The 16,129-nt window shown below is 41.8% G+C and overlaps 1 protein-coding gene across 1 annotated transcript; it reads right to left on the bottom strand.

The window, feature by feature from the left end:
• Window positions 1–402: 402 nt before the first annotated feature.
• Window positions 403–16,027, bottom strand: abhd17b (abhydrolase domain containing 17B, depalmitoylase). The gene is made up of 4 exons (XM_067607075.1): window positions 15,473–16,027; window positions 12,962–13,438; window positions 3,558–3,737; window positions 403–3,132 (listed from the first exon to the last, which is right to left on the bottom strand). The coding sequence occupies exons 2-4, from the start codon at window positions 13,426–13,428 to the stop codon at window positions 2,913–2,915; spliced, it is 867 nt and encodes a 288-aa protein (XP_067463176.1). The 5' UTR covers window positions 13,429–13,438; window positions 15,473–16,027; the 3' UTR covers window positions 403–2,912.
• Between the last annotated feature and the right edge of the window lie 102 nt (window positions 16,028–16,129).

The raw sequence follows: 16,129 nt of genomic DNA, 5'->3' as shown, positions 1-16,129 counted from the left end.
ATGTGTCCAAGTAGAATCTTACAATTCAGTGTTAAGGCAAACACTTGGTAATCCCTGTGAGTTAAAACCTGCATCACTCAGGACAGAAGAAGTGTTTTCTTGACAGTAAATATCAACCTACTTTGCTGTAATGTAGCCAAATTCAATCTCTGCCAATATAGAAGCACACTCTTGTCCCAGGATCATCAGCTCTCCTTCATCACAATAAGAGTCAGTCCCCATCATGTCTGCAGGAAGACTCCATTATACTGTATTGTTCAGTCTTGATCACATGTGAGGGCATGTGATTCCTTGTTGTCATGGCACAAGATGACCCTCCATGATCTTCATCTGTAATACAGACCTAAAATTAAGCAGCATAAAAAAAATGTTTCCCCCCAAAATCAAAAGTTCACTCACAAATTGAGTTGCTTCTCAAATACCATTTTTATTTTCTCTATCGACATTTGAATTACTATATTAATATTGTTATTACATATAAGTTCCTTCTGTATTGAAATATGCTGTACAAAAAAATCTAATCAAATCAGAGATGACATTAGTCAAGGTGACCATTATAAAGGTCATCTGAAAAGCCAAAATGATGGCCTACCTTGGTCTAACAGTTGTCATATCAAGAGTTAAAGAACTAGAGTTGAGAGATGATGACAAAAGCTTGTGAAAGACAAATAAAAATAACATCATGTCCAGTACAAATAGTATTTACAAAGTGAAAATGAAAGAAAGAATAACTTTGTTTTTAAGACAGAAATGAGTTGTGAAAAAAAAAGTAGTTTTCCATGACAAAATACAATCACCTGACAAACAACAGCTACCAATCCTGATGGATCTTGGTCAGTTTGACAAACGAGCATTGCTTCCTCTCAACCTGTAAGTAATCAGACCTGAAGGTTTACTGTAGCACCCATTGGCTTATTGGTCAATTGTCACTTAACATTATTAGACCCCTTATGTGAACACAGGCTCAAGTGTAATAAAAGGTATTTAAAATACCTATAGTAAAAGTGATTCATTGAGATTTCTTATGCAATTCTGTCTGTTATATTGGCCAAAAATAAAAGAGAAACTAGCCGTATGTGGCATGCAGTAGCACTTTGACATTTGCTTTTCAGGGTTATGAAAGAAACTTAATGGAGTCATCAGTACAATAAAAGTGCAGCTGGTTAATGCTTTGTTTTGCCTCACTCAGCATTTAAAGGGCAAATCAACAAAACAACAACGGATCCAGAAATACCATGCAGACAGAAAGATCAAGTTAAGACAAAAACAAAAGAGAAACACTCAGCCAGGGATGGAGGCCTTAAAATGCTGAGCAATGTATGCTGACACAACCCGTTGTCCCTGTACACATGTTGTGAGTGGTGTCTGTTCATTCTCAGCTCAAAGATACTAAAGAAAACAAAACTGCTTTTAAATAACTCAAAAACAAAACATTTTTATTTTTATTTTTTCAACTCACTGAACTGAAAACATATTAACACGGACCGCGTTAATCATGTTCACCGTTCAGTCCTGATTGGCATTAGTGGTATAAGTCTTGATCAGAGCACAAACAGTAGTTACATTTTTATCATATAAAAAGATACATCAAGAAAGATCTGATCCAAGTACATAAGCAAGATCTGTAATAATAACTATATTAGATTATTTAACTCAATATCTTCAGACCCAAAAGACAGAAATAACACTGTCAAAACTGGGCTTCAGAACAGTTACTATATCAAGGCGAATACTTGTTATTTTCAGAGAGGGGTCTGATATTGTGTCCATAAAACCGTCCAGCATTTATGGTAGTTTGCCTGAAAACATCAAGTTCATCATCATAAACAGCTTAGTGATACTGATCTTAAAGTAACCACAGTTGAAGGTAAACTCAGAAGTAAGAACTGTGGAAATGTTTTATGTGGCAACGACACCCTCACGTAATTTCTCAACGGTGTAAAGCTTCAGCCCTTCAACTGGCTACATGAGCCGCTGACTGAGCTCCATCTTGCATCATAATCTTGCGGATTGTAACATCAAATTGTAAGACTAAACAAAGAAGTAGAGAGCGGATACAGCTGTCAGAGGTTCGGAGATGTTTCTGGGTCTTATTTGTACAAAGTACACTTCTTTGTGAGTCTAAGTCTCTGTAATATATTATACTAAACATTTGGCAACACTGGCACAGCTAGATAATAAGTCAGTTTGTCTTGAGTTCTTCAGTGACAGCTGATACGTGCAAATATCATGTATAATATATAAAAATATAATAAACAAACAAACAAAAATAAACTCATGGTGACTGCAGTGTGGAGGACCAAACCTGACCTCAAAGTCAGATGGAGTTCAGCTGGGTTGGAGAGAGAGTCTGGTCCACTTTGGTCCAGTCCAGTTTAAAGCAAGGCTGTTTCTCTGAACCTCAAAAGCTTCGAGGGCCGATCAGAGGTCCCCCTTAAGAACAGTGGACCACGTCCTTCTCAAAAGGCAGCAAAAATATGACACACATACTCACACACGCTCTCTCATACACAGGTTGTACATAGTATGTTGTCTACTTTCTCTTGCATTCACACACTGAAGCACTGTGCAACGTGATAAAAAAAAAAAGAAAATCTAATAGCAAAAACAAAACAATGGGTTTCCAAAAGATGGGTGTTTTTTTTTTTTTTAATAAGTTCACAGCTGCAGCATGTGGAGTGGACGGTACTGACAGGCTCTCGTCCTGGGCGAACTGGAGCTCCAAGGAGAGGGGGGAGAGGTGATAATGAGAGAATCCTGCCACCAAAACTTCAGTACTACACAGACAAACACCACCTGCATCACTTCATGAAAAAAAAAGAAAACTGCACCCCCTGTCCATTATCCAGCCTCTCCTGACAAACCAATGCTTTCTTCTCTTCCTCCCTCTCCACCCCTTCCCCCCAGCTCCTCTACAAGTTGACCAGCTCATGTGCGACGAACTGTTTGAGTCTCTCCAGGTACTGTCCATAGAGCTCCACGTCATTGTGTCCGGCCCCCTCCACCCAGAGCGGCTCCACGGGGCGCTGGCAACGTTCGTACAGCGCCAGGCCGTGGGAGAAGTCGATGACCTCGTCCTCTGTACCGTGGATAACCAGCACCGGTGACGTCACCTTCGAAATCTTGTCGATGCTTTGGAGGAGAGAAGGAAACGACGGGTTATGTAGGGAAACACGTGAAGATAAAAGAGGAAAAATAAATGAGTGCTGTAATTATAAACCCCATCAATTAAAATTCACCAAGAACTAGTTCGCCAACTCCCACCAGAGGGAGCTACTGAGTCTATTTTTTTTTATTTTTTTTTAAGGGCTGTGACTCAATAAGAAAAAAAAAACACTTGGAATTGATTTGACATCTAAATTTATGGACCATTTTTACAAGTTTTGTGTGTGTGTGTTTTTTTCCTTGATGCAAGTTCATTCATACAGTGCTGTATTTTAAAAGCATGTGTACTCTGTTTATTTGTGCAGGGAGGCTGTGTGCCTTTCAGCGAATGCAATATGTGATACATTTAGCCTGGCCTTCACACATGCCATCTGTCTGTACAGTGCACTCACTTTGGGAAGGCGTCAAAGCAGTAGGTCTTCTTGGTGTCAGGGAAGGCCACTCTCATGCCAGAGGTGAGCGGGGAGTGGAGGACGACTGCGGCGCTCTCATAGCGAGAAGCCAGGTCCACCGAGGGCACGGTGCCAATGCTCTGACCGTACACGATCACGTTCTCTGGCCGAATGCCATACCTGCGAGAGAGAGACACAGAATGTGTGAATATCACATTTTCGGTGATCAGGAACAAGATGTTTACACTACTAGTATCCACCCATATTTAGATAATCTGTTTGCTCTACCAGACGCTGGCAGGCGTCCAGGTTGGCCTTTTTGATAATGATAAAGAGCAGCTTGGCTGGCAAAATTGAAAGAGGAAAGGTTGAAATGTGATTTTCATAGTAAAAGCACAAACCGGCTGCTCGCTTTAATCACGATGGTCCAGTTCTGCTTTTTACCCATCACATAGTACATTCACACTGTTAATTAGTGTCCAGTCATTCTCTCATTTCCCCTACACGCTGTTCTATAAGCAAACACAAACCTGTGTGCTCACTGAGACTTACTCATTCTCTATTATCGGATGAAACATCCTGCCTGACTCAGTGATTGTACGGCCTCCTGAAACAAGCACAAAGATGCGATACGGGCGAGGTTCTCACTTTTCAAAGCAGTCTAATAGAAGACCCCCCACTGGAGTACCGTGACTCCAAAAGGGGAGGAGGGGAACGAGAGCAAAATGAGCAGAAAGAGAGCAGAAGAGACACTGATACTAGATTGAGAGTGAGGGAGAAACGGAGAGAGAGAGAGGAATAAAAAGGGAAGACATTCCACAGCTGATTATAGAGAACGTGACCCACTCTAGCAAGCAGCTAGTCAGCTGACGACCTGAAACCTAGTCTGAGAACACTGCATCACTGTCTCTACCACTGTACTGCTGGATAGTGTATAGTAAACAGCTACAACCAGCCTGACAAAACCTCTGTACGCTATTATTAAAATTAGGAACACTAACATTACAGGCCTAACATTAAAGCCTCTGCCGCTGCAGTCTTATAATACACAGTGATGAACAATACATGAGCACCTGAAGTCTGACACATCCAACTGAGATGGATTATTATAATTTGGAACAACACACACAACCTATGCAGAAGTACTATGCAGTAATGTAGGCCTGCTACTATAAAGTGCCAAAAGACTTAACATATGCACAGGCACATCGACTTCAGACGGAGTATGGAAATGTACACACGCAGGCGCAGTCTTGCTAACAGATGTCATTAGTAGGAATATAGGACTTGTTTACCGTTGGTGTGTCAGTTGGCCTTCGCAGAGTATAAATAGGGGTGAAAATACTGGCATGGCATGGGAAAGTGTTACCGCAGACGTTTGGGTGATGCTGTGTTAACAGCACCATTAACTCTCAAGGTTGACTGAATATAATACACACAGCTTTCATGGGCTGAAAGCTTATCTCTCATTAAACAAAATAATGTAGCTGTTCGAGGGAGGTGAAGAACAGAGGGGGTGAGGCCAAAATCTCAAGTCTTTTTACAAACTGTTTCAAAAGTGACACCTTTGTCCTTTCTGATGTGGCCCAACAGCATTGAAAAAAAAACTCCCCAAAAAACTGATTCAAACATTTTATTTGCAGATAAATATACCATATACTGTGAAATTTCAAAAAGGTGCCATAGAACAAAGCCTAATTGATGTGAATGCAGAATTCATTTGTAGAGCTTCAAAAGTGTCTAGAAAACAGGCAGAGAGAGGTAGAAACACTTCATCCCAACAATTATCCACTTCCCTGATGACGAGCAGATAATTTCAATCCTACTTTTATATGTTTTTGTGTTAATTTGACAAAAACATATAAAAGTATGAAAGAAAAAGTTACTGACTCCTCTTTGGCTTTTTTGTAAAGTGAAGTCTGAATAACAAGGTTTAGGCTCAGCTAAAAGTAACAGGTAAATTAGGTGCTAACTCAGCTTAAGAACAGGGGACGTTCGATAAAATCCATCTCACTTCCTGCTGTTGGGAGCAGTGAACTCTGCTGAGAGGTAGACAGACAAAGACCAGAACAAGTAAAGCAGTCTGAGAGATGACTGCCATTTTGTTGGTTTAGGCATAGATGTTTCAATATGAACTCCTCCCAGGAGAGATGACAGTAAATTGCTTGGTTAGGGGGCTGTTTGGTTGTTTACTTTCCTTTTACTGCTCACAGGCAGCATTCGATCATTATACATTCAGAGTGTTTAATTTGCTCAACAGAGCACTGTAACGCTCCTGGCTGTCACCTGTTAACAAGAGTCACAGATTGGAGCTCTCGTCACTACAGATTATCACTTGTTTACTGTTATGAATATTTTTATCAGTGTAATGTTATCTGTTATCACCTTTAACTTATGCTTATCTAGTCAATGTTCTTCACTATATCAGGCCACTAAAGCCTGACCAATCCTGAGACACATAAACACCTCACCACATGGATGTCACAACAATATGAGGCTTATGCAGGGAGGGTAAATTGAAACCATTTGACAGGCTGATCCATCAGGTGACATGACATGATTTCCCCAAACATACATTGGCGTGGTTGTCTTATAGCACACAACCGATGTTATTATCCAGAGCAACTGGGCAAGTGGGAGTGTTCAGCTTGAGGACACACATAGAAACTCGATGAATATGACAAGGTCACTCTAAGCACTTTCCCACTGTGTTCTCTTGGCACTGTTGGAAGATCATTGTGGCTTTTTCCTCTCACACATCCAGAGAAGGCCATGCAAAGGAGGAAGACAACTGCAGCACAGATCTACAGCTGCACTCATGTTTAAACGGCACTACGACCAACCCCCCCCCCACCCCCCGGACCGGCTACCACAAGCCTACAATTTGCTCCTTTGCATTTCAGCTTGAATAGACCTCGCCGAGCCATTGCCAGCCATGCTCCATGGTTACACCCCTCCCCCCAAACCTTCATCAATTTAGTCTCCTGACACAAATCCAATCTATTATGCATCACATCCTCCCTCCTTCCCCTATTCTGTCTCTCGCTCCCTCTTGGCTGCCCACCTCTTGCTCCCCGAAGACCAAAAATATTCTCATCCCATAGCACTCACTATGACTAATAGATATTTGAAGATATCCTGAACATATGTACAGGCATTTTGCACAGATTAGTGTACCATCTGCACTACAGCGGGGGATCCTTCACTGAAGCCTTCAATGATCTGTTATTTTGTTTAGCGCCTATTACTCATTTCTTTCCATTCTATGTTTGTCCATTAAGATTTGTCTTAAGAGTGTATTTGTTACTCGATGCTTACACGCATTAAAAAAGCGAGTAAAAGTGAATTTAATATTAAGATATGAGGACAATAATTACAGTATATGATCTGCAAATGCTACTAAGCTCTGTTCCTGTTGTTCTGTGCTAAAGAGGGCAATCAGGTGAGCGATGGCGCTCCACCCAACAGACACTGCAGCCTTTGTCTACAGATATTTCGAGTCGAGTAAAGTACACAATTCATATACATGATGGATTGTCCATGTTTGAGAGAAGTTCTCTTCATCATTGAACACCTGAGTTGAAGGATGGCGTTCTGATTTGGATCAATATGATGATTGACCAGGAAGTGAGTATTCCCCGTTTGTTTTTATTGGCTGCAGTGTGGGAAGACCTTGGTCTGAAAGCTCATTGGAAATCGGTTGCTAGGCTACCACTCAATATTAGACTTGCAGGATTGACTGCTGGCCCGCCTCCATCGCAGAGGGCAAAGAAAATGATACAGTGAAACTCTGTCCAAGACACACACACACACACACACAGACACACACACACAGACACGCACACCTGACACATCCCCCCTGTCAGTATGTGTAATCCGTGGTATGCTGACTCACATTAAGTGAATCATATGACCCACTCCCTGCTCAGGTGAAGGGAGTGCCTCATCCACCGTGCCTCAACAAAAGAACGCGGGAGGAGCGTGTGTGTGTCTGCGTGCCAGGCTGAGCAGCTCTGGATAGACAGTAGTCAAACAGGTGGTTGCCTGCTGTCATATGACTATGGAATAAAGCGAAAGCATCCTACGCAAGTGTGTCAACACTCAAGAGAGGGTGAACTTTCTATCAGCTGAATCATAAGGGGAAAAAAGAGATTGAAAAACAGCAACAGAAGCAGAAAAAAAAAAAAAAAACAAGATCTGGTGTGCTCAAAATGTCAAATAATCAGAAAAAAAAAATACAGAGAGACACAGACAGCACTACAAGCAGAGAGAGAGAGTGAGAGAGAGATGCGAGGGCCTCTCTCTTCTTCAGGCTGTGCGTCTGATCTAACATGAGAGACTTGCACGAGGGGATGTAGGCTGCCGACTAATGCGAGGCCGTGCAGGGAGACCTTTTGATGTGATAAACACAATCTAGTTGATTCATGTTCAGCAAGGTCAAAAGACTGCTCCCTCTATCACACAATTATGAATTTGGTACAGACAGCTGAGTCAAAAAGGCAGATAATACATGATACAAGGGCCCTTATTTTTTTTTTACTAAGCTGTGTAGGTTCTGAATTAAAAGATTAACCACATACAAAAAGAGGCCAAGTGTGGAAGGAAACTAAATATTCAAAGAACAGTTAATGAGGTTACTTTCACATTTTCTGTTAATAAATCCCTCTGAGCTTGTTATTTTGTGTCCATGAATGAGCCATGAGTTTCTTTTTTTTAAAAATTTTGACAATTATCCCTGAATGGTTGATGAAACATCCTTAATTTCATTCTCTCTGTGTTGAGCTGATACTATGTCAGGTGTTTGGAGACTTTAGCAGAGTATCACCAACTAAAAAAGTTTGATGAGTGGCAAACATAAGAAGCTAGTGTTGATAATTCTGACAGCAGGGACATTGATATAGTATATAACTGGAGAGACAGAGCTCTCACGGAAAGATAAAGTGGCACGGACGTGGCAACAAAGGAAAAAGAGACTGTTACTGGTGATTGATGTATCCCAGCCACAAACTTTACATTTATCATTTGGTTAGACCAAAACAAGTATGCAAAATGGACTTTGAGAACAAACTTGTGGTCTTATCTTTATCATTTTCTATTTCTGGGTATGAGTAGGATAAATAAAATGTCCAGAGCAAGATATCCCTGTGCCTGGCCCCATCTCCAAAGTGCCTTGTGTGCCATAAAAGCAGCCATATCATGTCATTACATAATATTGCTGAAAGTCCTTTTTGAACCCTGTGATACTCTGTCAGTTCAATTTATTGCAAGTGTCTATATTGTGGTGTCTCCAATTGCCTGGATTTCTGTCGAGGTACAGTCTAACATCAAGCAGTTTTCTTTTGAGATCTCCGATCACCATCATTCTGACATTTATTCTTCTGAGCTCTCTCACTAAGGACTGAGTGGGATGAGGTTCCCGAAAGTAAACGTCACCACAGGTTGAGATTCAGACTCGGATCAGACATTCACAAATAAGTTGACTTTGCTAAGATGAATCATCTGCAGAAACAAAATCCTAAAACCTCGCATTGCCTCGGTATCTCCTGACCTGATCCTGGACAGTGACATTAAGACTGATAGACGCCTGTATAATTACAACTGTGTAAACACATAACAAGGCATTGCGAACGAGGAACAACGTCTTTACTGTGACAGCCAGAGGGAACTCAGTCTAACTTCGCTGAGGGGCTGATAACCATGAGACCACAAGGCACGGGACATACAGCATGCACACATGTTGAGGCTTCTTCAATATCAAGTTATTTCCCCGTTCCTGGAAGCCTCTTGTTTGATTCTGAAGAGGTATCCCCTGAGATTAACCTACAAAAGGCACCTGATACACAGTCTGAGACTGATGTAGGGCCGATACCTGCTCTGCTTCTTTTGATAAACAGAAGCAGAAGTGCGTGTTATAGCTATTACGAACGCAGAGGCTTCAGTTTCACCCCTGATCTAAGTGTAAAGGTTACGCTTGCCTGAGCAAATTAGGTAGTGCCGTATGGAGCTGGACTATGATCTTAGTGCTGTTATTCAAATTTCACTTACCCAGACAAACAAGACGTGAGTCAGGGGAACTTGTCTCAAACATGCACATGCAAAAATTTTTATCAAAACTATATGCCTAAGCTAACATTAAAACAGCTAACAGTAAGGTTTTGCATTTGCTGTTACCAATGACCTGGCCCGCACACAAATCACCAAGCATAATTTGATAAAGCGGATGTTCTGCACAGCTCAGATTAAATGAGATTTCTAAACTAATATTCTACACTGGTGGTCACGACTATGTGGGTGCAGGAGATTCCTTGGTGTATCCAAAAAAAAAAAAAAAAAAGCTGGAAAAGTAGAATAAAATGAGAAAAAACAAGAGCAGAACACAGTAGCCAAACACACACTGCAGTCCATTTGCATTTGAGAAGTGTGGTGACGTTATGGAAAGAAAAAAAAAAAAAGGAGAAGGGTTTCATGCTGTCCTGAAGGCCTGTCATATGCTTTGGTCTGCTGTCCTTTCAGATCCAACAACTAACTTGAAGCTTTGACAAAACTGTTTGTGTGGCAGCGTGGCGATGAAGCATTAAAACACAAGACGCATTAAGGTTTAAAACGCTGAAGCGAAGGAATGTCCTGGATCCTGCATACAAATGCACGTAGACAATGTCTGATCCCAAGAAAAGCTGGTTCTTCTTCACAGCAGTGGCCTATTTCCTGTATGCAGTACCTTTATGATCAAGAGTTTCCTGTTTAACTTGCCAGCTTCCTTATTTAAAAAGAAGACCAACTGGTATATTCTATAAACTGGAAATAGTGCTGACACAGGAACATTAACATTTTGTTACCAGCGGTCCCATCGATGTTCTCTATCACCACTTTTACATTTCTGCAATGCAACACTTGCATTTACCACAGAGAGAGTTTACACCCACGTCAGCGCTGACACAGGAGGAGCACTCCATGCTACGAGCCTACTTCTCCTTGTGATTGATTCACAGTACTTTGGCTCTTCTTGTCCAGCCTTTTTAATTTGCCTTGAGCTGATATTACCCCCTCTCTCCTCCTCCTCCTAGTCATTTGTTTGTCTTCCAGCAGGAAGTATACAAAAACAACCAGGCCTACTGGATGAACTTTTATTTTCCCCTCATCTACATAAACAAAAGGGCACAAACATGATGGACACATTATTTTCTCTCTCTCTCTCTCTCTCTCTCACACACACACACACACACACACACAGACACACCTTCCACTCCCCATCCAAATCCTGTCCTGTCAGAATAGGTGTGTAGCGCATGTGTCTCGCATACATACAGTACTGTGCACATGTTTTAGGCACTGAAACCAAGTATGCTTTCAAACATAATGCAATGAATAGTTTTTATTTATCAGTTAACTTCATAGGAAGTGTGATAAACTGAAAAAAACCTTTGTCAAGATACTTGGCAGACAGGTTGTCTCTGTTGCTGTTCATGTAACCCCAGACTGACTTGATGGTGTTGAGATTAGGACTCTGTATTCTTCTTGTCACTGCAGAAGTTCTTTATGAGTCTGGCTGTATGTTTGGGGTTGATGTCATGCTGCAGAATTTAAACATCTAAAAGTGCCTTAAATGTCAGCAGAGTACTGTATGTGAATGTATTACGGGTTTGCGGGACCCCCGATATAGATGCCCCTCTAGCAACCAGCTCAGAAGACAAATAGAAATACAAATAGAAAGAGGCAAGTTACAAAGGACAATAGAAGGAGATGACGAGAGTGTGGAAGTCGATACAGCAAAGGTTCTGATACATGTATGGAAGGAAGTGAGGGAGATGGTGTTGGACAGACTGGTGAACTTTGCTGATCCTGTGGTCCTTCCCCCTTATTTGGGAGAAAGGACTAAGGGATTTTTCAAAGACGCAACATCTATCCACCCATGCTGTCTTTTTTGTTGTCATTTCTTTTAATTTTATAGATTTTGGTATATCATGGAGGTAGAATAAGAACATATGTTTTCTATGAGTTTACTCTAAATCCATTTTTTCAACAATATGAATTAAAATGCTGTAGAAATATTCCTTTAGACAGTTGGTATCAGTGGTTAGACGGCAATGTTTAACCACTGATAAGCCCAGGTATCGACTTATTTCATTGTCATTACAGCCCTATAAAAACAGGTTACTTAATGCAGACACCACCAAATTGAAGTACTTAATAGCTGTTCACTACAAAACTAAATACATAACTACAGTAATCTGAAGGTGTGTCAGCTCAAAAATCACAGATACTGATAACCAATCAGCGGAAGACGATAAATGTATCAGTGAACTGATTTTTAGTCTATTCATAGCCTACAGAGCAATAAGATGCAGCGGAGCACCCACTCACACCTACACATGGTCGGCCAGCATAGTCCTAGAAACCACGCTCCCTCGTTATCGCCCACAGGAGCATCATGTCTTGCCTACTAAACTACCATTCTTCGTCATCTCCACCCATGATTTTATCAGGTCCGATCTATTCATCCATCCGCCCAGCTCCTTCTGTAGACTCTTCGCTTCATCTTCTCACTCTCACTTTTCCTGTTTCTCTGTGTTTCTGATTTAGTTCATCTACCTTGCTATCATTTCTCAAGTCTAACGATCAAATGAGCGTGGTTTTTTTCTGATTTTGTATCACATCTGCTTTTATTTCAGCGGTCCCCCATTTAATTTGGCACCGAGTGAAACGTCTTCGTAGCTGTGGACGTGCACAGCTTGAAAAAACAAGAACACTGGCCCATTGTTTTTATTCATAACATCATCTCTTGCTACCGATGCAAAGCTGTCAACCAGAATGACATGAATGGGGAGCTGCTATTAATATGAATCTTTTCTGACTGTTTACACAGCTGACAGTTTAATTTATGGCTTATAAGATGTAGACGAAAAATTACGACAGGCCTGAGTTAACCTGCTACACTATAAAGCCACTGAAATTATTGTAACACATCGTCCGGGAAGGTTTACACAATTTTTATTTTCACCTATTTACATCTGTGTTGAGTTACTTCCTCTTCCCCAATTTTAACAAACTTGATTACATAAAAACTACAATTATGCAATGTATTTGATAAGCGTAACTCAGTTAACGAAGCTTGGTGGTTGTCAAGCCTGATCTACATCACCATTTACGTTTTATCTGACTTCAAGTATTCCTGCTGTCACTGAGTGCCTCACACAGAGGAGCTACACTTGAGAGGCTCATATCTCCACTCCAAAGTAAATCAATATCAGGGTCTATGTGCTTTTCGGTTACTCTAATTTCAGCGCATTTATCTCTACAGATCAATCACTCTACAGGCTTTGCCAACATCTATGTACAAGTTCTCTCATCTCCCCTCCATCCATCCATCCATCCTCATCCTCATCATCATCATCATCTCTTCTTACCGTGACCGGAGTGCCTGCCAGGCGGCGTCGACATCAGCGTACAAGTTCTTCTCTGAGGGCTTCCCAGAACTGGCCCCGTAACCCGAGTAGTCGTAGGAGAAAACGTTGCAGTTGATCCGTGAACCCAGGCCGATGTAGAAGCTACTCATCTGGCCCAAGTCCACTGCGTTTCCGTGGGAGAATAGTAGTGTGTAACGGGCGTTGGGTGAGCAGCGGACAAACATGCAGGCAATCCGGTTCCCTCTCGAGGTGCGCGTCATGAAACACTCGATGGCGTCCTTCTCGCGGGCCGAGTACTGCCAGTCAGCACGCTCTGAGAGGTGAAGCGTCCATCGGCTGCCGCTCTCGTCGCACATGAGGCTGTAAGTAGGCTCTGGTGGCAGGAAGGCCAGCTTTGAGGCTATCTTGCTGGGGCACGGTGGACAGCAGAACAGGCAACATAGCTCGCTGAGGGATAAGTGGTTCATCCTTAAAACACTGCGATAAGAGAGTGAGAATGGTTAAAATAGAGACATAAATCCATGTCACAACTGTAGATATTGCTTTTGAGAGCTGAGAGTGAGTGAGAGAACAGAAATAGTCTTCTCAAAAGAGCATCTGGGCTCTCTAAAACAAGTGAAACACAAATTTGCCACACTAGCAGATTCATCACACGGAAAACACCACAAGAGCAGATGCATGCCACAGCACTCTTGAATGATGTTCTCTCTAAGCATTCACTTGTCTTTTGTAAAGTGAAAAAGCAGGGGTTTTCCGGGACTGCGGACAAAAGCCAGGCTGCTGCCTTTTTTAAAAAACACTATCAATTCCCCTCTCCGGAACGCATGGCCCTCTCCAGCCGGGATAATAAAAAAGATATAGCCCTGACCCTGATGAGTGTTTGTTCCCCGCCTGCCTCGAGGCTCCACAACCACTCAGACAGTATTGACTTAAAAGGGTTTCCCTCTTCTACCCTGCAGCTGGACCCCCACCCAAGGCAAACCTTTAGATATTCCAGGTGTCTTTGAATTGCAGCAGCCAGTACTGGAGATGTCAACAGAGCATCTTTTTGGTGACACCAAAACTGGTTGGTCAAGATGATAAAATGTCCTCCAGGAATGCAACGATTTATTCTCATTCATCATATTTCTTTAGCAACCACTTTGTAATTTGACCTGGCATAACTACACAAGCCTTTTTGAGTAGGGAGAAATGGATCATTATGTCATATTATGACAATGTGCTGTGGATTATATTTCCCACCATCACACATCCATACAAAGCACCTTTTCTCCGTTTTTTAGTCACTAAACTGCTAAAGCTCTTACAAGTTTCATGGGAACTGTGAGTAAACAGCTCATTTTAAATCCTGCCACAGATTCTTGATTAGATTGAGGGCTGGATGTGGCCACTCCAGGACTGTTAAAAGGCATTGCTGTGCAGGTTTGGTTTAATATTAGGAATTGCTGTCCCAAAATTGCTATTCTTTTGCTATAACTGCATTTTGCTACTTTCATTATACCCCCTACAAGCTTCCAAGGTGAAGCTGTAGAAGAGCATCCAAACAGCATGGTGTGTCCACTCAAAGTGGGAATAGTGTGTTTCTGGCCTATACCTGCAAGCGAAATTTCTGGTCTATAGAGCTGTTTTCCACTTTATTTTAGAGTCTTCCACATGCATTCTGGCAAACACTAGTCCAACCATCATGTGAGTTTTTTTCCAACACTGGCTTTCCCCTTTAAGACTATGAATGATTACTGTTGCCTGGTTCTGATCTCATCTATGAAAGTGGTAAATCTAAAGGAGAACTCTTGGTGGCCTCCCTCACCAGTAGTCATGAACAGACACTTTTTAAAACTACCTTTAGCAGACTTACAGCTGTTTCCATCTTTCATAATTGCCAATACTTTGAGAAATATTCAAAGCCTTGAAAATGTTGTGTATCATCCCTGTGAGTGGTATTTTTCAACAACTTCATAATGCATGTTTTTCAATGGAATCGTCCATTGCTTTATGATAAGTGAAAGAAAACTGGCTAACCAGCTTTTAGACCCTCCAGGTACAGGTATATTAAGACTTGTCACATCTCGAGTACACACAGGTGACGTTAATTCAGCTTAATTACCTGCCACTTATGTAAACAACTGGGTGTACCTGAGATAATTTAGAGTGACTGCTTTTTATAGCCACTTGTAATCTATGAATACTACTTCTGCAGGGTGCTGTCACAACCCTAAAGGAGCATACAGCAGTAAAATACATACATTTGCTTCCCATATTTCCCAAAATAGTCCATAATCTCCCAGCCATGGAGACAGAATGGTGCCACGCATCGATTTACTATAAAATGGTGGTGAAGGCAGCAGTGTATTTAAGGAGATCACATTGATTCCAAGCTGGTTTGTTAAGGTTGGATACAGTTTATTTCCAAGTGTGATGAGCCAATAAGTCAGCAATACTAAACATGCAAGTGTGCCTGTGTGTGTGTGTGTTTTTATGAAAACAGAGCAGAAAACTGATCGGTAACATTACCTGGACGGTGGCTGGACGTTTGTTTTGTTTTTCTATCTATTCTGAGCTGACAGTATTGGCAAACGTCGCCGTAGTCAGGTGTTATCTTCGCACCAAGCCAACTAATATATCTCCTTCTCGACGCCAGGAGATTCACAAGGTTATCCTCGGCCAGATTATCCTCTGTTCCGTGTGCTATGCGTTGGCGATGTCACTTGGAGTGTGTGTATCCCTGTTGGCAGCACAGTTGTAAGTTACTATAAGGCTGACTGCTTCGTCCTCCAGGTCCAGACAGCCTCTCAAACTGTCGTTTCTTTTTCTTCCGCTCGGTTTTCTCAACATATGGTCCTGAATGATAACGAGGTCGACTCATTCAAAACGTTAACATCTATATAGCTGCACAGCGACATGGATACATTCAATAAAGGTCTAAAAGAAACTAAATTCTTGTCTCACGTCCGTGGTGGCTTGCCAAAACTGTTCACAGCGGTATCTCTTTGCCTCTGAAACATCACCGCTTTCGTTGTGAAAATATCACTCAGCTTGTTATCTTGGCTTCTGCGGAAGGAGAGGCGGTGATTGGCCGCTTTACGGACCAATAGCGAAGAAGTTGCTGAAACGAGTCGACCAATCGTAAAACGTGTGGATATTTATGGGCGGCCCCTGTCAACTAGCGAA

This window comes from Thunnus thynnus, chromosome 2 (assembly GCF_963924715.1).
Source record: "Thunnus thynnus chromosome 2, fThuThy2.1, whole genome shotgun sequence".
NCBI classification, from domain to species: domain Eukaryota; kingdom Metazoa; phylum Chordata; class Actinopteri; order Scombriformes; family Scombridae; genus Thunnus; species Thunnus thynnus.
The sequence above is the reverse complement of the archived record's forward strand: the minus strand, read 5'-3'. Positions and strand labels throughout refer to the sequence as shown.

What these genes read in the sequence shown, in the direction of transcription:
- abhd17b (XM_067607075.1), bottom strand. Translation starts at nt 13,428, where the DNA reads ATGAACCACTTATCCCTCAGCGAGCTATGTTGCCTGTTCTGCTGTCCA. An exon ending in TGGCAGGCACTCCGGTCACG is followed by an intron (nt 3,738 to 12,961) that starts GTAAGAAGAGAT and finishes TCTCTCTCGCAG; the next exon opens with GTATGGCATTCGGCCAGAGA. An exon ending in TGCTTTGACGCCTTCCCAAA is followed by an intron (nt 3,133 to 3,557) that starts GTGAGTGCACTG and finishes TCTCCTCCAAAG; the next exon opens with CATCGACAAGATTTCGAAGG.